The sequence below is a fragment of the Manis javanica genome, chromosome 4, assembly GCF_040802235.1.
Source record: "Manis javanica isolate MJ-LG chromosome 4, MJ_LKY, whole genome shotgun sequence".
NCBI lineage: Eukaryota > Metazoa > Chordata > Mammalia > Pholidota > Manidae > Manis > Manis javanica.
This window is the reverse complement of record NC_133159.1, coordinates 142,729,341-142,752,212: the sequence shown is the minus strand read 5'-3', so window position 1 is coordinate 142,752,212 and position 22,872 is coordinate 142,729,341. Positions and strand designations below refer to the sequence as shown.

Genomic DNA, 22,872 nt, shown 5'->3' with positions numbered 1-22,872 from the left:
TGCACTTTTTTGTTCCCTTAGTGAGATACGCTTTCCGCCACCTCACTTGCTCCCACTGACCCTTCAAGAAGCCGTTCTTGCCAACCTAACGACCTCCCAAGATCTTCTTCTGAGGTCCTGCAGCACCTTCTGCTGCCTCTAATACCGCGCTAACCACACGCACTGCGTTGTTTACTTGGCTGTCGCTAATCCGTAAATTACAAGGCAGAGACTACACTTTTGATTTAGCATGTATAATGTCCAACACTACAGAAAGGACTAATGCCGGCAATGAAACCAAATTTTAAAAAGAGCGCTGTCTCAGTTATCCTTTATTTGTAGTCTGCTTTTAATTATGCTGGTGTGAAGGGGACGGCCTTTGTTTTCCCCATGTCTACACGCAGAATGGGAAAGCACCTGTGACGCCAGCTTGGAAACAACTGGTACAAGTCCTTGGAAGCTATCTGCCCACAAAAGCGTATCTTGTTCTCACTAACGAGCCAAGATGCCTTACACTGCAAACAGCAAGGCCTTGGGGACGTGTGCACACACCGCCCTGCTTACTGGGCAGATTTTTAAAAATCAACAGAATGTTTTGGTCTGTTCCCAGTGAGAAAGAAAAGATAAATACGATATCTGGCTGAGGTCCGAGAAAGGCAGTATAAAAATAAAGGAGCTGCGCCACATCGGGGCTGCAGCCATTGTCTATCTTTGTTGTCTGTTTTTTGTAACTTCCCGGTACACCTCAGCAGGTCGCAACATTTGGCGCCCAACGTGAGGCACGACCAGTGGCTGGGAACCAGAAGAGGGAACAACTTCGGGTAAGCTGAAACCGCGATAGTTGAGCTTCTGGCATGCATGGGGAATTCCCCGTCTTTAGAAAAGGAATACCAGCGACTTATACAGGGACTTTTGCATTCTACTGGTATTCCAGCCAAAGACAAGTTGTTAAAAGAATTATTTAGTAAAGTACAGAAACATTGCTTTTGGTTTCGTTTTCAGTCTGAGGTGCAACTAAATAATGAAGCCTGGCGAAAAGTTTAAACTCTTCGCCAGGCTCATCAACAAGGGGACACAATGCCCATCTCCTTATGGTCCCTTTGTAATTCCATTTCTCAAGCATTACAATTATTGGAAAAAAATTCGGAGACAGACGCTGGATCAGTTGATCTCGCTACACGCGACCCTTTATATGAAGATATTGCGGACGCTTTAAGCTTGTCACCTCCTCCAGACGAGGGTGGTGGTCAGTAGGAGAGTGGAGAGGAGGGCTCTAAGGTCTCTTCCGATTCTCACTCAGACATATAAAAACTTACTGGTTTATTAACAGAATTTCTACAGAAATTAACCTTAGGCACAAATCCTCCCGAACCTTCCCTTTCTGCTCCTCCTTTGCCTGCCTTTCCTATTTCTGCTTTTCCTATTTCCGCGCCTTCTCTGCCTCCCTTCTAACTGCCTCCCGAACACCTACTTTCGTGCCGCCTCCGCCCCCGGCTCCGCAGGTGGCTGGACGCTCTTTCACTTTCCCTAAGGACTCTTCACACGATATTAATGATAATGATGACTTTCCACCACCTCCCGATTTCCTTTCATCTCCAACTTCATACCCTCCGAGGACTAATTTTTCACTTTTCCCTATCGATAGACAACCCATCCCTCCCAACCCTCAATATCCTCAAGGAGGAATTGAGGTGACGTATTTACCTGTTCCTTATAAGGTACTGAAGGAATTGAAACAAGCTGTTCAGAATTATGGCCCACAGTCTCCTTTTGTGCTGGGTCAGCTTAATGCCATTTTGGCTGAAAATTTATTGTTACCGGTAGATTAGGAGAATATTTCAAGACAGCCTTGGAAGGATCTCAATGGCTACAATTGAAAAACTGGTGGTATGAGGAAGCCACTTTGCAGGCTCGACGAAATGCCACCCGTCAACCTCCTGGTCCAGTTGAGTCAGAACTTACTGGGACTGGACCCCATGCCACTTTAAAGGCTCAGGCTGGTCTCTCAAATCTAGCTTTGACCCAAGTAAAATCTATTGTGTTGAGAGCATGGATGAAAATTGAATTATCTGGAAAAATTGCTCCTTTTACAAAACTATTCAAGGCCCAATGGAGCCCTAAACAGATCTTTTTTTTTTTTTTTTTGGTATCATTAATCTACAATTACATGAGGAACATTATGTTTACTAGACTCCCTCCATCACCAAGTCCGCCCCACCCAAACACCATTACAGTCACTGTCCATCAGCATAGTAAGATGTTGTAGAATCACTATTTATCTTCTCTGTGATGCACAGCCGTCCCGTGACCCCACACACATTATACATGCTAATCATAATGCCCCCTTTCTTTTTCTCCCCCCCTTATTTCTCCCTTCCCACCCATCTTCCCCAGTCCCTTTCCCTTTGGTAACTGTTAGTCCATTCTTGGGTTCTGTGAGTCTGATGCTGTTTTGTTCCTTCAGTTTTTTCTTTGTTTTTATACTCCACACATGAGTGAAATCATTTGGTGCTTGTCTTCTCCACCTGGCTTACTTCACTGAGCATACTACCCTCTAGCTTCATCCATGTTGTTGCAAATGGTAGGATTTGTTTTCTTCTTACAGCTGAATCATATTCCATTGTGTATATGTACCACATCTTCTTTATCCATTCATCTACTGATGGACACTTAGGTTGCTTCTGTTTCTTGGCTATTGTAAATAGTGCTGCAATAAACATAGGGGTGCATATGTCTTTTTCTAACTGGACTGCTGCATTCTTAGAGTAAATTCTTAGAAGTAGAATTCCTGGGTCAAATGGTATTTCTATTTTGAGCTTTTTGAGGAACCTCCATACTGCTTTCCACAATGGTTGAAGTGGTTTACATTCCCACCAGCAGTGTAGAAGGGTTCCCCTTTCTCCATAACCTTGCCAAAATTTGTTGTTGTTTGTCTTTTGAATGGTGACAGTCCTTACTGGTGTGAGGTGATATCTCATTGTGGTTTTAATTTGCATTTCTCTGATGACTAGTGATGTGGAGCATCTTTTCATGTGTCTGTTGGCCATCTGAATTTCTTCTTTAGAGAACTGTCTGTTCAGCTCCACCCCCCATTTTTTAATTGGATTATTTGCTTTTTGTTTGTTGAGGTGCATGAGCTCTTTATATATTTTGGATGTCAACCCTTTACTGGATCTGTCATTTATGAATATATTCTGCCATACTGTAGGATGCCTTTTTGATCTATTGGTGGTTTCCTTTGCTGTACAGAAACTTTTCAGCTTGATATAGTCCCACTTGTTCGTTTTTGCTTATGTTTCCCTTGCCCAGGGAGATATGCTCATGAAGAAGTCGCTCATGTTTATGTCCAAGAGATTTTTGCCTATGTTTTTTTCTAAGAGTTTTATGGTTTCATGACTTACATTCAGGTCTTTGATCCATTTCAAATTTACTTTTGTGTATGGGGTTAGACAATGATCCAGTTTCATTCCATTACATGTAGCTGTCCAGTTTTGCCAACACCAGCTCTTGAAGAGGCTGTCATTTCCCCATTGTATGTCCATGGCTCCTTTATCGTATATTCATTGACCATATATGTTTGGGTTAATATCTGGACTCACTATCCTGTTCCAATGGTCTGTGGGTCTGTTCTTGTGCCAATACCAAATTGTTTTGATTACTGTGGCTTTGTAGTAGAGCTTGAAGTTGAGAAGTGAGACCCCCCAACTTTATTCTTCCTTCACAGGATTGCTTTGGCTCTTCAGCGTCTTTGGTGGTTCCATATGAATTTTAGAACTATTTGTTCCAGTTCATTGAAGAATGCTGTTGGTATTTTGATAGGGATTGCATTGAATCTGTAGATTGCTTTAGGCAGGATGGCCATTTTGACAATATTAATTCATCCTAGCCAAGAGCATGGGATGAGTTTCTATTTGTTAGTGTCCTCTTTAATTTCTCTTAAGAGTGTCTTGTAGTTTTCAGGGTATAGGTCTTTCACTTCCTTGGTTAGGTTTATTCCTAAGTATTTTATTCTTTTTGATGCTATTGTGAATGGAATTGTTTTCCTGATTTCTCTTTCTGCAAGTTCATAGTTAGTGTATAGGAAAGCAACAGATTTCTCTGTATTAATTTTGTATCCTGCAACTTTGCTGAATTCAGATATTAGTTGTAGTAGTTTTGGAGTAGAGTCTTTAGGGTTTTTTTATGTACAATATCATGTCATCTGCAAATAGTGACAGTTTTACTTCTTCTTTACCAATCTGGATGCCTTGTATTTCTTTGTTTTGTCTGATTGCCGTGGCTAGGACCTCCATTACTATGTTGAATAACAGTGGGGAGAGTGGGCTTCCATGTCTTGTTCCCAATCTTAGGGGAAAAGCTTTCAGCTTCTCGCTGTTCAGTATGAGGTTGGCTGTGGGTTTATCATATATGGCCTTTATTATGTTGAGGTACTTGCCCTCTATACCCATTTTGTTGAGAGTTTTTATCATGAAAGGATGTTGAATTTTGTTGAATGCTTTTTCAGCATCTATGAAGAGGATCATGTGATTTTTGTCCTTCTTTTTGTTGATGTGGTGGATGATATTGATGGACTTTCAAATGTTGTACCATCCTTTCGTTCCTGGGATGAATCCCACTTGTTCATGGTGTGTGATCCTCTTGATGTATTTTTGAATTCGGTTTGTTAATATTTTGTTGAGTATTTTTGCATCTGTGTGTTCATCAGGGATATTGGTCCGTAATTTTCTTTTTTGGTGGGGTCTTTGCCTGGTTTTGGTATTAGAGTGATGCTGGCTTCATAGAATGAGTTTGGAAGTATTCCCTCCTCTTCTATTTTTTGGAAAACTTTAAGGAGAATGGGTATTATGTCTTCTCTGTATGTCTGATAAAATTCCATGGTTTGCTCTTGTGTAGTTTTTTGATTACTGATTCAATTTTGTTGCTGGTAATTGGTCTGTTTAGATTTTCTGTTTCTTCCTTGGTCAGTCTTGGAAGGTTGTATTTTTCTAGGAAGTTGTCCATTTCTTCTAGGTTTTCCATCTTGTTTGCATACAGATTCTCATAGTATTCTGTAATGATTCTTTGTATTTCTGTGGGGTCCGTCATGATTTTTCTGTTCTCGTTTCTGATTCTGTTGATGTGTATAGATTCTCTTTTTCTCTTAATAAGTCTGGGTAGGAGCTTATCTATTTTGTTTATTTTCTCAAAGAACTAGCTCTTGGTTTCATTGATATTTTCTATTGTTTTATTCTTCTCAATTTTATTTATTTCTTCTCTAATCTTTATTATGTCCCTCCTTCTTCTGACTTTGGGCCTCAATTGTTCTTCTTTTTCCAATTCAATAATTGTGACTTTAGACTATTCATTTGGGATTGTTCTTCCTTCTTTAAATAGGCCTGGATTGCTATATACTTTCTTCTTAGAACTGCCTTCGCTGTGTCCCACAGAAGTTGGGGCTTTGTGCTGTTGCTGTCATTTGTCTCCATATATTGCTTGATCTCTATTTTAATTTGGTCTTTGATCCATTTATTATTTAGGAGCTTGTTGTTAAGCCTCCATGTATTTGTGAGTCTTTTTGTTTTCTTTGTACAAGTTATTTCTAGTTTTATACCTTTGTGGTATGAGAATTTGGTTGGTAAAATTTCAGTCTTTTTGAATTTACTGAGGCTCTTTTTGTGGCCTAGTATGTGGTCTGTTCTGGAAAATGTTCCATCTGCACTTGAGAAGAATGTGTATCCTGCTGCTTTTGTGTGTAGAGTCCTATAGATGTCTTTTAGGTCCATCTGTTCTAGTGTGTTGTTCAGTGCCTCTGTGTCCTTACTTATTTTCTGTCTGGTGGATCTGAACTTTGGAGTGAGTGGTGTGTTGAAATCTTCTAAAATGAATGCATTGCATTGTTTCCTCCTTTAATTCTGTTAGTATTTGTTTCACATATGTTGGTGCTCCTGTATTGGGTGCATATATATTTATAATGGTTATATCCTCTTATTGGACTGAGCACTTTATCATTATGTAATGTCCTTTATCTCATTACTTTCTTTGTTTTGAAGTCTATTTTGTCTGATACAAGTACTGCAACACCTGCTTTTTTCTCCCTCTTGTTTGCATGAAATATCTTTTTCCATCCCTTGACTTTTAGTCTGTGTATGTCTTTGGGTTTGAGGTAGGTCTCTTGTAACCATCATATAGATGAGTCTTGCTTTTTTATCCATTCTATTACTCTGTGTCTTTTGATTGGTGCATTCAGTCCATTTACATTTAGGGTGATTATTGAAAGATATGTACTTATTGCCATTGCAGGCTTTAGATTTTCATGGTTACCAAAGGTTCAAGGGTAGCTTTTTTACTATCTGTCTAACTTAACTTGCTTATTAAGCTATTATAAACACAGTCTGATGATTCTTTATTTCTCTCCCTTCTTATTCCTTGTCCTCCATTCTTTATATGTGAGGTGTTTTATTCTGTACTCTATTGTGTTTCCTTTGACTGCTTTTGTGAATAGTTGATTTTATTTTTTGTCTTTAGTTAGTATTTGGTTGGTCTGCTTTCTTTGGTGTGATTTTATTTTCTCTGTTGATGTGTATTTAGCCTTAGAAGTCCTTCCATCTAGAGCAGTCCCTTTAAAATATCCTGTGAGAGGTGGTTTGCGGGAGGCAAATTCCCTCAACTTTTGCTTGTCTGGGAACTGTTTAATCCCTCCTTCATGTTTAAATGATCATCATGCTGGATACAGTATTCTTGATTCAAGGCCCTTCTGTTTCACTTCATTAAACCTATCATGCCATTCTCTTCTGGCCTGTAAGGTTTCTGTTGAGAAGTCTGATGATAGCCTGATGGGTTTTCCTTTGTAGGTGACATTTTTTCTCTCTCTGGCTGCCTTTAATACTCTGTCCTTGTCCTTGATCTTTGCCATTTTAATTATTATGTGTCTTGGTGTTGTCCTCCTTGGGTCCCTTGTGTTGGGGGATCTCTTGGCTTCCGTGGTCTGAGACATTATTTCCTTCCCTAGTTTGGGGAAGTTTTCAGCAATTATTTCTGGAAAGACACTTTCTATTCCTTTTTCTCTCTTCTTCTTCTTCTGGTACCCCTATAATGCAAATATTGTTCTGTTTGGCTTGGTCACACAGTTCTTTTAATATTGTTTCATTTCTGGAGATCCTTTCGTCTCTCTCTGCCTCAGCTTCTCTGTGTTCCTGTTCTCTGATCTCTATTCCATTAATGGCCTCTTGCACCTCATCCAGTCTTCTCTTAGGTCCTTCCAGAGATTGTTTTATTTCTGTATTCTCCCTCCTAACTTGATCCTTTAGCTCTTGCATATTTCTCTGCAGGTCCATCAGTATGGTTATGACCTTTATTTTGAATTCTTTTTCAGGAGGATTGGTTAAATCTATCTCCCAGGCTCCTTCTTGGGGGTTGTTTGGATAATTCTGGACTGGATCAAATTCTTCTGCCTTTTCATGGTGAAAGAGGCAGTCATAGGGAGTTAGCATGTGTGTCAACTGGGAGAACAATGTCCCTTCCTGCTTGCTGGTCACCTTGCCCTTCTCCACTGCCTGTGCCGACTACCCACACATGAGGAGGAGCTTCCGGTTTTATTTCCTGAGCCACCGTGGGTGGGGCAGCCATCAGGGCAGCCCAGAGCCTGGTGGGGAGAGGCAGGCATGCTGGGTGTGCTCTCCTGCAAGAATGGCGACCCTTTGCATCCTGTCCTGGCTTCCTCTCTCTGTGCTGGGCTGCTGTGCACCCAGCAGGGCCTCTGAGTCTGGCCCAGGCTGCTGTGGAGGAGGCTCTGGGCGGCTACTGTGGACATGGGCGCTCTCAGGCTGCTCCCCTGCTGTGGCAGGGCCGTGCAGGGTGGAAAATGGACAGGAGGCTGCTTATCACCATGAGGGGCTTCAGAGCAGTGCTGCTGCCCAGGGGGTTAGGGCGCCCAAAGTTCCCCAGGATTCCCAGCCTGCTTGGCCGAGTGTGCTGGGATGGTTCCATCCAGCTATGAGGCCCCTGTCCCTTTAAGACTTTCAACAAGCACTTGCTTTTCTTTTGTCCCAGGGGTGCCAGCTGCGGTGACCTGCTCACAGGTTTTACTGTTCCATTTCCCTAATATCCAGCACACCATGCACTGTGTGTCTGCGCTCCCAGTGTAGATGACTAGGGCTGGGTATTTAGCAGTCCTGGGCTCCCACTCCGTCCCTGCTCCGACTCCTCTTCTGCCGGTGGGCTGGGGTGGGGGGCACGCTCAGGTCCCGCTGGGCCACGGCTTGTATCTTACCCCCTTCATGAGGCGCTGAATTCTCGCAGATGTAGATGTAGCCTGACTGTTGTACTGTATCTTCTGGCCTCTCTTTTAGGAATAGTGGTATTTGTTTTATTTTCAAAAATATATATTGTTTTGGGAGGAGATTTCCCCTGCCCTACTCACACCGCCATCTTGGCTCCTCCCCTATACTGACTTTTTATCCCATTTGAAAGATGCTGTGTTTCACAGTCTAGGAAATAGTTCCGCTGCTACTACACTCCTACAAGTTTTAGCCTTTGAAAATGCTAATCCAGAATGTCAAAAGGCCCTCCGCCCGTTAAAAGCCAGTGGAGCCCTGGTAGATGAATTGATTAGGGCATGTGCCGGAATAGGTGGAGTTGCTTATCAGGCTGAAGTTCTAGCTGCAGCTATATAGAAGGGGATCCCTAGACCAACTTGCTTTAATTGTGGAAAACCTGGACATACACAGAGAAATTGTAAAAAGAAAAGACCTTTGCCTTCTTCCCCTCAAGGGTTAAAATCATGTAAAAGGTGTGGAAAAGGGAGACATTGGGCTATGGAATACCGATCTGTTACAGACAAGAATGGCAATCCTCTTCCCCCGCCAGGAAACGGCAAGGCGGGGCCAAGGTCCTGCAACCAGTCAGCAACCGGATGGCTCATCAGATGAGCAACCCACCACCTTAAATGTATCTGACCTCTGAGCTGCTACTCTTGGCAGCATGACCGCCAATCTCAGTTCTGCCCAAAAGTATACTTTGTCCCTCGGTGGAGGAGTTTATTAACTATCCACTGGAATCTTTGGTACTATTCCCCCAAACACTGTAGGGTTGATTATTGGTCATAGTAGCTCTACTACGAAAGGGCTGTTTGTTCATGCTGGAGTAATAGATGAAGAGTATACAAGCAAGATTAAAATTATGGCAAGTGTATCTCAAACTATCCATATTCTCTCTGGTGATCGCATAGCACAATTATTACTCCTTCCTTATGTTTCCTTTCCAAAAATAGATCAGCCACGCCAGGGTGGTTTTGGCAGCACAGGAGAAAAGATTTTCTCGGAAACTCTTATTAATGATCAGAGACCTACTTCGATGTTAAAAATACAAGATACTGAATTTTTAGAGTTAATTGGTACTGGGGCAGATGTTTCTATTATTTCTTTAAGTACCTGGCCAAACATATGGGAAAAACAAAGGGCACAAATCACTTTGTCTGGATTAGGAAGCACTCGGGAAGTTTTTCAAAGTTCCTCTCCTATGACAAGTATAGGCCCTGAAGGACAAACAGCTGTTGTATCTTTTTATACAGTACATATTTCCATCAATTTATGGGGTTGAGATATACTTAAGCAATTTGGTGCATTTCTTAACATTCCATCTTTATCCCCACAGGCTAAAAATATCATGATGAATATGGGCTTTAATCCTCTTGTCCGTGCTGATAACTCTGATTCGTTAATGAAAGCTTTAAACTAGAGGCCACTGCGCACTTGAGTCCTCAAGCTTTACAATTAGAATGGATACAGACTAAACCTGTCTCGGTAGAGCAGTGGCCCCTACCTAAAGATAAACTCCAGGCATTGAAATCTCTAGTACAAGAACAATGAACTCTTAAACACATTGAGCCTTCCATTTCCCCTTGGAATTCTCCAGTTTTTGTTATAAAGAAGGCTAGTTAGTGGTAAATGGAGGTTGCTAATGGGTTTAAGAGAGGTAAATAAATGCGTCAAGCCTATGGGTCCCCTACAACTAGGAGTGCCCTACCCTTCTATGATTCCTAAGGATTGGCTTTTACTGGTAACTGATCTTAAAGATTGTTTTTTTACCATTCCTTTACAAGATGCAGATAAAGAAAAATTGGCTTTTACTATTCCTGAATTCAACCATGATAGACCCACAACCAGATATCAGTGGCATGTCTTACCTCAATGTATGCTTAATAGCCCAACTTTAAGTCAGGAATTTGTAAACAGAGCCAGCCCTCTTACCAGTTAGGCATCAATTTCCGCAAATTCTCCTATATCATTACATGGATGATATTTTTTTAGCCACACCCACTATCTATGCAACAAGCAGCTTATCAATATCTCCTATCTCAGTTGTCCTTATATAACTTATGTATAGCTCCTGAAAAGATACAACAGAACCTTCCTATACATTATCTTGGATACCTTCTAAATGACACACAAATTAAACCTCAAAGGACTTCAATTAGATGTTATAACTTAAAAACTTCAAATGATTTTCAGAGACTTTTGGGAGACATTAATTGCGCCCATCCATCCTTAGGTGTTCCAACCTATGCCCTACAACATTTATTTCAAACTTTAGAGGGCGCTCCACAGTTGGACAGCCCTCGCTTCTTACCTCCCTTATCGGAACAAGAACTCCAATTTGTTGAACAACGTATTTGAGAAGCCTTTCTTTCACGCCTTAATCCCTCGTATCGTCTTTCGTGCATTTTTCATACTCCTCACTCACCTTCTGCTGCGTTAGGCCAACCTCACAGTCTTTTAGAGTGGATTTTTTTTACCTAACAAACAAAATAAATGACTAATAACCTATCTTGATAAAATTTAATTCTTAAAGGTCGTCATTGCTGTCATCAACTTCAAAGCGTGGATCCATCCCAAATTGTTTCTAATCTGTCTTCTTCAGAAATCTCTCAGTGTCTTGAATTTCACATCAGTTGGCAGATCAAACAGAAAATGTTCTCTCTCCATATTCCTCTGTACAACAGAACGAATTGTTTGCTATCCTGTTAGCCCTTCAAGATTTCTCCTGCCCTTTTAATAGTGTCAGTGACTCTCAGTATGCTGTTTATACTGTGTCCCTGTTGCCTTTTACACACCTACCCCCTTCATTTTCCTCACAACCTACTTCCTTTCTGTCGCTTTTCTGCGCTGTCCAATCGCACATTCTTCATCGGCATTCACCCTTTTTTATCATTCATATCCGCTCACATTCTCTTCTTCCTGGTCCCCTTAGTTACGGAAATGCTAAATTTGATTCTCTCCTAATAGGTACTATTCAAGCAGCAACAGAAGAATATGCACTGCATCATACTAATGCCCGTGGTTTACGTTCTCGGTTCCATATCTCAAGCCAACAAGCTCATGATATCCTTCGTTCTTGTTCTGTCAATCCCTTAATACCCCTTTGCTCCCACGAGGATGTAATCCCCTCAGCCTTCTTGGAAACCATATCTGGCAAATGGATGTCTTCCAATTCCCTCCTCTTGGGAAATTGCGCTACGTTCACCACACCATTGACACCTTTTCTCATTTTCAGTGGGCAACCCCTTCATCTTCCGAAAAACCTAATAGCGCCATCCAACACTTGCTGTCCTACTTTGCTGTTACGGGTCTTCCCCAAACTTTGAAGACTGATAATGCCCTTGCATATACCTTTAAAAAATTGTCCACCTTTCTACAACATTATCATATTCAACATATCACTGGCATTCCCTTTAATAGTCAAGGTCAAGCCATTATTGAACATGCCAATAGGACATTTAAAGATTATTTACATAAACACACGGGAATGCAGGGGGTTCCCTTATTACAATGACTCCACGGATACTCATATACAAAGTTTTGTTTACTCTCAATTTTTTAAATCATTGGAATGCGCTTCCTAAAGGTTCAGCGGCAGAAACACATTTTACCCCTTTTAACTACTCATTCTTCTGTTTACCAACCTATTTTTTACAGAACTGTGGAAGGACAATGGCTCCCAGGACATGTTTTACACTGGGGATGTGGTTATGCTTATGTTTATGCTTCCACAGGGAACCAGTGTGAGTGGCTACCTAGCAAATGCCTGAAATTACATCATAACCAAACGTAGTGGGTGAAGGGACCCCCACCAGTAAGATGGCGAACTTCCGGCTTCTCTTCCGGGTCCTCGGTTACGAGGGTGCCACCTGAAGCCCAATCACCTCTCTCCCCCCTCCCACTCCCAGCACCTAGCCAATAGCCACCAGCCCCGTAGAAGTAACACCACAATTACCCCATGCCCCTTCCTATATAACTCAGCACCTTTCCCTGATAAAGCGGATTTCTCCGGTCAATTGCTGCTGTGTGTTGCTCCTTTCCTTTCAGTAGGGATGAGGGAATTTTACGAGCATTGCAAGACCTCAGTGTTAGGGCTCGCACCCATACTATGGAAACTAGACAAGCTTCAGTCCCCACATGGGGAAAGCTAAAGAAGCTCACCTAAGAAGGTGAACGAGTGGTTCTGCAAGCAGGCCAAACGCTGACACCTTCGTCCCTCTTTCTGATGATGACAGCCATTGTAACATGTCAGGTCGGCGCAGATCGTGTCTCTTGGATTTATATCCCGACCCCCCTCTCTTTCTAGCCGTTTCTTAGGGAGACCCTTAAGTTTTAGTAACACAAATGAAACACAATGGATGCCAGGACCTTTTGACCCTCTCCTGCCTGCATCCCCCCACCAATGAAGAAGGAAAGCCAGCGGGAGGAGATAACAACTCCTGTTCTTTTCCCTTAGAGGCGGAAGATATTCTCTGCATAGGGAAAGGATCTCATTGTCTTCAAATATCGCATGAAGCCTGGGGTCTCAGATACAATCATTCTCATTTCACAGCAAGCACCTTTTTGTTATCCACAAAGAGCTTTAAAGTGGGAAATAATACTACAGAGGGACATCCCCCTACACTTGTCTCTTTGTGCCCAATTCCTGAAGTAGATGCTGAGATCTCATTTTACATGGACTCGATGCAGAGGACATACCCCCAAAATACTGATATCCAGTACAGAGGCAAATAACCAGTCTTTCTGTTATTGATTGGAGTCCCCATGGCGATCTTAGAACAAAATTTTCTCAAATGCCTCTTACGTGGCATAAAGAAAACCACAGTATTTCTGCCCAGGCTAAAGAAACTATCGTTTGGCATGAGGCAGGGTTAACTCCTCCTCTGCCTCATCTGTCTGAATGGATCAGTAATGGTTCAAGGACATATTTGCAAATTGCTTGCAGCCCTTGAACCTGTTAGCACATGGAGAGGAAATATGACATATAAGAATAATTCCATTAAAATACACTTACATACTAATGGCACTAAATTTATCCAGGCATGCGTACGGTTCCCTTTTCTCCTTCTAAAGGGCTCTGTGACCTGGCACCCTGAGAATAGATCTTTGAATTGCACCTCGGAATGTCAACTTTTTACTTGTATCAATTCTCCTTTAACTTTAAATTCTAGTTCACAGAGCCTTTATCTGCTTCACGGGTGAACAGAACTCTGGCTCCCAGTGAAACTCACTTGCTCTTGGAGCATCTGCTGGAGTAACTCAATTATACCAGTTACTGACCTTACTCATAGAGCAACAAGCTTCGTAGGGACGCTTATAACTAGTTTTAGGACTTACAGCTATCACTTCTACAGCAGCACTTGCAGGAGTAGCTTTACAAGAAAGTCTTCAGAGAGCAGATTTTGGACAAAATTGGCATTACAATTCTCATTTATTATGGCAACAACAACATGATATTGATACTCAAAACCTTAAACAGTCTCTTGGCTTGGAGACCAGATTCGCATGCTTACTACTTATTAAGATGTGATTGGAATTCCACTCAATTTTGTGTAACCCCGATTCTTTATAATACGTCTCAGAATGGAGTTAGATAAAAGATTTTCTCTGGGGGCACAAGAACACATCCCCACAAATCCGCGAGCTCCAAACCCAAATAACCAATACTTTCACCCAAGAACTTCCAAAATTAAGTGGAGAAGATATTTTCAAAGGAATAGGTCAGAGACTCTTAGACCTTAACCTTATCTCGCAGATTAAGGGTGCTTTTGCTTCTTCTATGCTTAGCTCAGGAACTTTGTTCTTACTAATGTGTTTCTGTTTCCTAGTCTACTGCTGGTGGAATCGAAGAAAACGAACTGTGAAACGAAATAATCAAGTTATGTGTCTTTTGACATGTTCAACCTCAGCTGTGCAATATTTAAAGAAAAGGGGAGATGAAGGGGACAGCCTTTGTTTTCCCCATGTCTGCACGCAGAATGGGAAAGCACCTATGACGCCAGCTTGGAAACAACTGGTGCAGTCCTTGGAAGCTATATACACACAAATGCGTATTTTGTTCTCGCAAACGAGCCAAGATGCCTTACACTGCAAACAGAAAGAGGCCTTGGGGACATGTGCACACACCGCCCTGCTTACTGGGCAGATTTTAAGAAATCAACAAAATGTTCTAGTCTGTGCCCCGTGAGAAAGAAAAGATAAATATGACATCTGGCTGAGGTCCGAGAAAGGCAGTATAAAAATAAAAGAGCTGCGCCACATCAGGGCTGCAGCCATTATCTATCTTTGTTGCTTTTGTTTTTTGTAACTTCCCAGTACACCTCAGCAGGTCGAAACACTGGTGCTATCAGGTGGTTTTTGTTTTTTTCACGAGTGTCTCGGCGTACCTAAGTCCCCGGCTCCTTCACAAAGGAAGCCTCAGAGGTTAACAAGCACAGCCACCGAGAGCACAGGCCCCTTAAACGGACAAGATGGCGGCTGCGGGTCTCCACCCACTCAGGGCGGAGGCCTGGGTCACGTGACTCACGGCCCGGCACCGCCTCCGGCTGCAGTGCCCGACGGGAGACAGAGCAGCGAACGAGGCCGTCGGCCATTTTGTGTCTGTTTCCTGTGGGACGGGTGGTGGCCGTTGGGTCGGAAGAGTGAACGATTTTTACTTCTTTTTCCTGCTGGTTTTCTCTCCTTTACTTTGTCGGTAGGGCGCGGTTATGGGTCGCAAGAAGAAGAAGCAGCTGAAGCCGTGGTGCTGATATCCTTTGTCGGTTTGAAGGCGAGGCCGAGCGGGGTCGCCGCGCCGGTCTCTCGTGACTGAAACTGGGAAGCCCGGCTTTGGCCTATGGCGGAGAGCGTCAGGGATTTAGGCCTCGGTGTGGGTGGCTTGGTGGCTGGAGGCGGATTTGGGAAGGTTTCTCGGTCAATGGTGTTCCTAGGATGAGAGGCTCTGGCATTTGTGGGTCGTGGGACTCCGTGACTCAGGAGTTTCTTGGTTTGGTGCGAGAGTTGACCCACAAGGGAGGTACCTTGGACCCCTCCACCAAGGACAGTGTCCCCAGAGGAGAGTTCTGCCACGCTCCGCTGTTTTGGTGACGGTTCAACAAAGGGACGCTTTAAGGGTACAGTACCCTGATTGACTATGGAGGTTAAGGGAAGACCGTCTGGAGTCGGTTACCCACCTTTTCTGTGTGTGTGGTTGGTTTTTTTTTTTTTTTTTTTTTTTCGGTGGAGTCGGTGGTTTAGTAAAGGCTTCTGTTAGCTAATCCTGATTTGGAGCCTTATTTTGTAGGGGATTTGGGGTGGCGAGGGAAGAAGGAGCTTCCGTATCTCTTAACCGGCGCCTTAATCCTCAAGAAACATTCTCTTACAGGGTGGAGTTTCTTGTATCTATTATCTAGTTTTGTAGGATTAAAAAATGTCTCATTAATAAAACATGGCGTCTCTGATATTTTTTTTTCTGGAAGCGTTAATACACTAAGTTAAAAACGATTTTATTTACTGCCTCGTATCTAAATTGGGTTGTTACAGAACTGCGTTTACTTATATAATAAACGGTTATCAATACTGTGATGTACTTAAGGAAAATCAGACTAGTGAGGTAAGAATTCTTACTTGTATTAATGTAACTCAGCTGTGAGATGACTTTCCTTGGAGACAAAAAGTGGTACGGAGTTGAAGACAACTTCATGGATTGTTCAAGAGAAGTTGCGTCATTCTTACTCACTATAAACTTATTCTTGGATTCTAAATAATGTATTCTTGAATTCTAAATGTAAATAAATTAATATTTCGATTAGTTTTGTTTTCTACCTAATTAATGAATTCTGCCTTGAAATTCTATCTTGACATAACTTGGGAGTTTTTTAACATTGAACTCTTCCAGTCCACAATGTGCATTTGTAAATATTGAAATACTGAGTAAAAGAAAAGTTAATTCCACTTAAGTCTATTAAATGCAGGAGTTCGAAACTATGGCTGTTTACCGAGATGTGTCTATCTAGGGGTGATAAATTAGATAATGGGCTTCCAGGAAGTTGAAAATACTACGTGTCAGATTCTATAGAGTATCTTCGGTTTTAGCTGTTCCTGTATTTTGTTATTTCTGTTATCATATGACAAGTTTTTTAATAGGCAGTGTCATTATTGTGTGCTCTTTTTATACCTTAACAATATTGATCAGGTATTGTAATAGAGATTTTGATGATGAGAAGATCCTTATACAACACCAAAAAGCAAAGCATTTTAAATGCCATATATGCCATAAGAAACTGTATACAGGGCCTGGTTTAGCTATTCATTGCATGCAGGTAAGGGTTTTCCTTCTGTATTTAGTTTTTGACCCCTTTTAGTTTGGAAACATGAAAAAAATTTGTATTTCTCTTTGACAACTGGAGGGTTTTTTTTTTTGTTTATTGCAAAAGATCAGATAAGATGTCCGGTCAGCTTTAAAAAATAAACCTGTTCTTTAGCATCAAGTAGATAAGCAGTTGATTTTTTTTTTTGTTTAAAGAGTTTATATTGGTAGTATTTAAATTACTGATAGTTTCTTTTTCGGTTAGATTGGTGACAATTAGGTTTAAGTCACACACACAAAATTGCCTCAGTATTTGGGTAAGAGAACAAGGATTAGTGATTTAAATTTGTGGGCAGGCTGACCAGACCATAATAATTTACATAATTAGCTGCCATTACTCTGCACATGAAGGATTTGTTGCAGTCTGTTGCCTGTGGCTGGGCTGGCTTAATTTATTCCATAGACTTCCTTTGGAACGGTAGCAATCGTGTTTCATTTAATAACTTATAGGTGTTTTGAGTCCTTTTACCAGTAGGTAGGGAGAGTGTTGTAGTTTATTATTTTTAAATATTTAGTAAGTACTTTTATGTCTTTTTTTCAACGTTTCTAATACTTTTGCTATTTCTAGACTGTCTGAATTTATGCCTAATTGGACTCTAGAGAGATGTGAAATGATTAAATCCCTGTTCATTGGAAATTACTGTTGATAGGCAGGGAAATAAAACGTTGCTTCCCATTTTTAAAAAGTTTTTACAGGTTTTTTTCACTCCCAATTATGTCACTATAACAACAATTTAATATTCATTCAAAATTTTGAGTCTGTTACATGCTGGTCCCCCAGCTTTCCACTGTGGCAGTTATTATGTTGGGGGGTGGGTTGTGTATTTTCCTCCGTCCTTGTCCCTGCCGCAACAAAGAATTGAAGGGCAGAGACACAGTAGTGAAGCAGAGTAAAAGTTTTATTTAAAGTTACTTAGAGAAAAAGCAGGCGACCTCAGAGAGAGAGCAGCATCCTGAAAGGTTGAAAAAGAGTTTAAAATTAAAAGGTTGCGCACTTAGAAAGTGTGGGTGACCTCAGAGAGGAGCACCCCGAAAGGTTGGGGGTTCCCCCTTTTAAGGATTCTTTAGGAATGTGACTAAGAGCTGGTGGTGCGAACTTGGTAAGTGTTACATGTGGCTATTTAAAAAAAATTAAATATTAAAATTTTAGTTCCTCAGCCATATTTCCAGTGCTTAGAATAGTCACATGTGGCTGGGAGATTAATGTTGTATTCTGTTGGAACATTACCATTTATCACAGAACGTTCCCATGAGACAGCAGTGCTAGATACTGTTTTAGGCACTGAGTATGCAGCAGTGAGTACAACACAATCACTATTGTGGAGTATAGATATTAAACTAATACAAAGGAAGATAACCTGTAAATAGTTTGTCTTATGGTGATAAGAGAAAGCTAATACTAAGTAGGGAGCATAGGGAGGGTCACAATAGGAAAGTTCTTAATGAGAAGCTGACTCCTGAGCCAAGATCTGAAAGGAAACGAGGAAGAGCTTCCAGGGAGCAGCAAGGCTCTGACTTTAGTAGCATTCCTCATACTGAAGGAGAGGGAAAGGGCATCACTGTACCATGTTATAAAGAAGGCCTCCCTACTGTATTTACTGTTTGAAAAAAGCTATAACATGCTCTGGTACACTTTTAAAGGATCACTCGCTGCAGGGTTGAGAATAGTGCAGTGAGGCTACTCAAGACTGTAGAGTATTACAAGCAAAAAGTAATGGTGACAGGTCAGAGTTTGCTGATGGGTTAGATGTAGAATATGAGAAAGTGAGGAGTTAAGGATGACCTGTTTGGCCCGAGCAATGTGAAAAAATGAGTTACGATATTACTAACATGGAAAGCTGCAGGAAAAACAGGCTTAGCTCTGAGGATATCAGGATTGTGTTATATTAATTTTGAGTGGTTATGTTAGTTTTGAGAAGACCTATTGGATATCCAGGTGAAGTTGGATCTACAAGTAATGAGTTCAGAGAGGTTGGAGCTGGGGATGGAAATTTGGAAGGACACAGTTTTTTAAGCCATGATCCTAATAGATGGCCTTCCCTTTTAGGGAGTAGAATATAGATAGAAAGCTGCAGGGACTCTGCTGTGGTACTCGTAGCACTTAAAAGTCATAAGATTAAAAGAAACCACTCAAGGAAATTGAAGAGGTAGGAAAACCAAGAGTTAGTGCCAAATGAAGTGTTTCAAGGAATTATTTAACTGAGTCAAATGCCTGGTGATAGGTCCTATAAGGAAAGGACTGAGATTGGATTAATCTCAAAATGGAGGACATTGGTCAGTTGCCGAGAGTGATTTCCTAGAATGAAGAGGATGAAAGCCTGGTTGCAGTGCTTTCAAGAGAAAATAAGGAAGTAGAGGCATTCTTTCAAGGAGTTGAGCTATAGAGAAGAGCAGAAAAATGAAGTGGAAACTGGAAGGATAGTGAGAAACTGTTAGTAATGGCTTTTAATTGACTGCTTCTATTTATACATACAGGCATACTTAGGAGCTTGCGGGTTGGGTTCCAGACCACTGCAATAAAGCAAGCCAAGTGAATTTTTTTGGTTCCCAGTGCATATAAAAGTTAAGTTTATACTGTAGTCTATTAAGTGTGCAGAGCATTATGTCAAAAAAATGTATATACCTTAATTTGAAAATACTTTATTGCTGAAAATTGCTAACCCATCATTTGAGCACTCAGTGAGTCATGGATAACAGATCACTGTAACAAATAATAATGAAAAGGTTTGCTATATTGCGAGGATTACCAAAATTACACAAAGTGAACAAATGCTGTTGGAAAAATGGTACTGATAGACTTAACACAGGGTTGCCACACCTTTAGTTTGTAAAAACCAACCAACCAACCACCCAAAAACCCATGTAATATCTGAAGCACGACACAGCAAAGGTATACCTGTATAGTCTTTGTTTTGCAGTGACTTGTGAAATGGGCATGACAGTTAAACCTGACACATCCTCCAATTTTATACTTGATAAACCAGGACATTACTAGTTTAGATGGTTCACATCAGTGCTTGCTCTTTCCAACCCAGGCCATACTGACTATATGCAAGCTTGTGAGATACCTAATCCTGGCTGTATTGTACTGGGAGGATTTTAAACAAATCATGTTATTTTTCTCTTTCCAACGCCTTTTAATTAGTATACGCTCACTGTTATTTAGAAACGTGAAGACTAGTTAATGTGTATGTGAATGGAATTGTATTTCTTTAAAGAGCATGACTGACTTCATCTGCATTCAAGAATAGTAACATTCAGAATACTTAGGAAATCATAAGTCACATGCTGAGGAGCTTTATTCATGTATCTTAATCACAATGAAAAGCTGTTAAAGATTAATCAGAAATTTCTGAATTTGTTTTCCATGTCACTTCAAAATTTTTCAGCTACATCTCTAAGAAGAAAACACTTAGCTTTCTTTAATTACCATTCTGTTCTTACGTGGAAGTGTCCTGGAAGGAGGAAAAATTGTCTTTCTTAGACAAGTATGTCTAAGTTCTTAGCCTAAATCAATAATTATCTAGCTTGAGCTTGCATCAGAATCACCTGAAGGCTTAAAAACACGGGTTGCTAGCCCCACCGTGGAGTTCCTGATGAGATACAGTTTCCAGGTTGTGCTGATAGTCTCGGCCAAAAGCTTTGACATACTTGAGCCGAAGTCAAATGACATTTGCTGAAGAAACCGGGACTGACAGGAATCTTACATAGTGACAAAGGTCATCCACATTTGAGCATTGGAAATGTTTGATTAAGCAAAAAACATACAGGATGGGGGGTGGGGTGTTTTACAGTAAAACCTTTTTTCTTTTGTGACCTGAATAAATTGAAAGTGATGGGATCACTACTGTGGCAGTGTTAAGTGTCTCGGGTAACTCATTAGCTATGGGTAATGATAATTGTGTCACTTTGTAACTACAGGCTTGTCTCAAGATCCATTCTTGGAAAATTTATTCTTCTGTTTGATAAACTTTATTCAGACTTGAAACTTTGATTTGAGTAGGACTGTTAGACATTGCTAGTAATTCAAATATGGTAAAACATGAACATTTACTGAGCCATTTTTGTGTGTTAGACATCCTGCCAGCTTCAACAGAGGCTTTAGAGAGAGAAGTGATTTGCTCAATCAACATAGATAGTAGTGGCAAAACTGAGGATTAAATTCAAATAACTCTCATTTTAGGACCAGACATTCTTAACCTTTGTACTAAGCAGTCTCTGAGTAATTTGAAATTACTCTTTAAAAAGCTTTTATGAGCCACTTTTGTCTATTTGATGGAAGTTTATTTTTTTGCCTTTTTTTTTTAATGTTAGGTGCATAAAGAGACAATAGATGCTGTACCAAATGCAATACCAGGAAGAACAGACATAGAGTTGGAAATATATGGTATGGAAGGTATTCCAGAAAAAGACATGGATGAAAGAAGAAGACTTCTTGAACAAAAAACACAAGGTAATACTAAAATACATGCTTTTTTCTTAATGCAGCTTCACTACTGAGAGGAGTCCTACAATTTTCAAGTATAAATTTAATAGTAGATGTTAGAATTATTCAGAATTCCAATTTTGAGTTCTAGTTTTTCTTTACATCTTACATTTGAGGTTGTGTATTTGATTTGTATGTATATATAATAACATTTGGATCATTAAAAAATTTCAGTATATTTTTATTTGTGACTGAATTCCAAGTGGAATTAGCAAGTGTTGAGTCCTTTGAAAATAAAAGTTGTTTTGATTTATGTAACCACTAATTACAATTTTTCTGTAGTACTGTTATTTGACTTAGAATTTGCAGCCAGCTACTATCCAGATGATAGAAGCTGTTATTGATGTTTTGTTTTGAAAAGCATTGCAGAGAAGTCAGATCTCTATCACAATTTTACCTTTTGAAGTGGAATAGAAAGCCCTTTTATTTAAAAAAATAAAATATTTTATTTCTAAAAATTAAAAATAATTTTATTTAAACATAAAACTGAGTTAGGAAAATTATTTTCTACCTGTCAAAACAGGGAAAGAATGTTAACCTTCCTGCTTAGTATAGATTGAAAACTTTTGAAGAGTAAAGAACAATATTAATTGAATTTTTTGAGAAGAAAAAACCACATGAGCCAATTGCTCTGAAATAATTTTTTAAAATACTGAATGTCTTAAATTTGCTGAATTTTCTTTTTTTACTCTGTGGGGAAAATTAATTAAAACTTTCTTAGCAGAGAGTCAGAAAAAGAAGCAACAAGATGACTCTGATGAATATGATGATGATGACTCTGCAGCTTCAACTTCCTTTCAACCACAGCCTGTTCAAACTCAGCAAGGTTATATACCCCCAATGGCACAGCCAGGATTACCACCAGTTCCTGGAGCACCAGGAATGCCTCCAGGTAGCACATACTCCTATGAGTGAACATTCTTAGGGCTTTATGGATATTGTATAGAAGATTAAGTTCTTCCTCCTAACCCTGTAATATTAATTTGTGATGTTTTGTTGGAATTGTTCATAGGCATACCTCCATTAATGCCAGGTGTTCCTCCATTGATGCCAGGAATGCCACCAGTTATGCCAGGCATGCCACCTGGGTAAGAAAAATCTTTTAATTGGCTTGTGGGCTTGTGCCTAGCACTGATTTTTTTCACCTTGAGTGTTACTATGAATTATATGTTATTTTTTCTTTCTTTTTTTTTTTGCTTCTAAAAGGTAATGGGCTTTATAAATATTAAGCTTATCTAATAAAGGGGTCTGCCAGTAATTTTAAAGAATATAAATTTGCCTCTTAGTAGATTTGGTTATTAGGTTGTATGTAGACAGCCATCTGCTTCAGTTGCATCTGATGTAATTAAAGTAGTTGGTTGTACATTTGAGTTTCTTAGATTCAGAACTGCCCATGACACATTGTAGTTGCGACAAGAAGCAAACTGTAAATGATTTATTTGTCAAATCATCAAGAACTAAAATGAATATGAGGTGCTCGTGCCCATCACTTTTACTTAAGTATTGTTGGATGTGAGAGGTATACAATACACTTTCCCACTGTATTTTGAAAATCAGTTAGATTTTGATTTTGTCATACATTTTCACAGATTGCATCATCAGAGAAAATACACCCAGTCATTTTGCGGTGAAAACATGTAAGCATCTCATTCATAATGTAATTCAGGAGGTATAATCATAATGTCATTTTTGTGTGTGTGTTTAATGGTATCTATTCAATTGACTTCAGGAATTCTCTAACCTTCCTCAATAAAACTTGTAAAATT

At 40.3% G+C, this 22,872-nt stretch overlaps 1 protein-coding gene across 28 annotated transcripts in view; it reads left to right on the top strand.

The window, feature by feature from the left end:
• The first annotated feature begins 665 nt into the window (after positions 1-665).
• ZNF207 (zinc finger protein 207) overlaps positions 666-22,872 on the top strand; it is a 65,415-nt gene continuing 43,208 nt past the window's right edge. For 14 of the 28 annotated variants that reach the window (XM_073235212.1, XM_073235200.1, XM_073235194.1 and 11 more), the window contains exons 1-7: positions 667-800; positions 14,102-15,021; positions 16,447-16,573; positions 20,935-21,073; positions 21,828-21,998; positions 22,119-22,194; positions 22,696-22,743. In XM_073235212.1, the coding sequence (XP_073091313.1) occupies positions 14,981-15,021; positions 16,447-16,573; positions 20,935-21,073; positions 21,828-21,998; positions 22,119-22,194; positions 22,696-22,743 (602 nt within the window). In that variant the 5' untranslated portion in view covers positions 667-800; positions 14,102-14,980. Of the gene's footprint in view, positions 801-14,101; positions 15,022-16,446; positions 16,574-20,934; positions 21,074-21,827; positions 21,999-22,118; positions 22,195-22,695; positions 22,744-22,872 lie in introns of all 28 variants that reach the window. The other 14 variants (XM_073235208.1, XM_073235205.1, XM_073235206.1 and 11 more) reach the window with 5 other exon arrangements.